The sequence below is a fragment of the Eimeria mitis genome, genomic scaffold (genome assembly GCF_000499745.2).
Source record: "Eimeria mitis Houghton genomic scaffold, Emh_scaff1428, whole genome shotgun sequence".
NCBI classification, from domain to species: Eukaryota; Apicomplexa; class Conoidasida; order Eucoccidiorida; family Eimeriidae; genus Eimeria; species Eimeria mitis.
Genome location: NW_013569186.1, coordinates 2,942 through 3,152, shown reverse-complemented (window position 1 = coordinate 3,152; position 211 = coordinate 2,942). Strand labels below are relative to the sequence as shown.

The 211-nt window shown below is 43.1% G+C and overlaps 1 protein-coding gene across 1 annotated transcript in view; it reads left to right on the top strand.

Moving 5' to 3' along the window:
• EMH_0036810 (uncharacterized protein) overlaps positions 1-61 on the top strand; it is a gene marked incomplete at both ends in the record, with an annotated part of 4,246 nt that extends 4,185 nt beyond the window's left edge. The window contains one exon of the mRNA XM_013495124.1: positions 3-61. Coding sequence (XP_013350578.1) covers positions 3-61 — 59 coding nt within the window. The remainder of the gene's footprint in view (positions 1-2) is intronic.
• Between the last annotated feature and the right edge of the window lie 150 nt (positions 62-211).

Genomic DNA, 211 nt, shown 5'->3' with positions numbered 1-211 from the left:
GCAGCAGCAGCAGCAGCAGCAGCAGCAGCAGCAGCAGCAGCAGCAGCAGCAGCAGCAGTAGTGAGGCGGCCTGAGCAAGCAGCAGAGCTACGATGCTGGTTGCTGTTGTTACCTTTTTATTGTTTTTTATTAAAACAAACTAAACATGAAGAACCCCACAAAATATAATTTATAATATAGAAATAAAGAGAAAAGAAACAGAGAGAAAGGA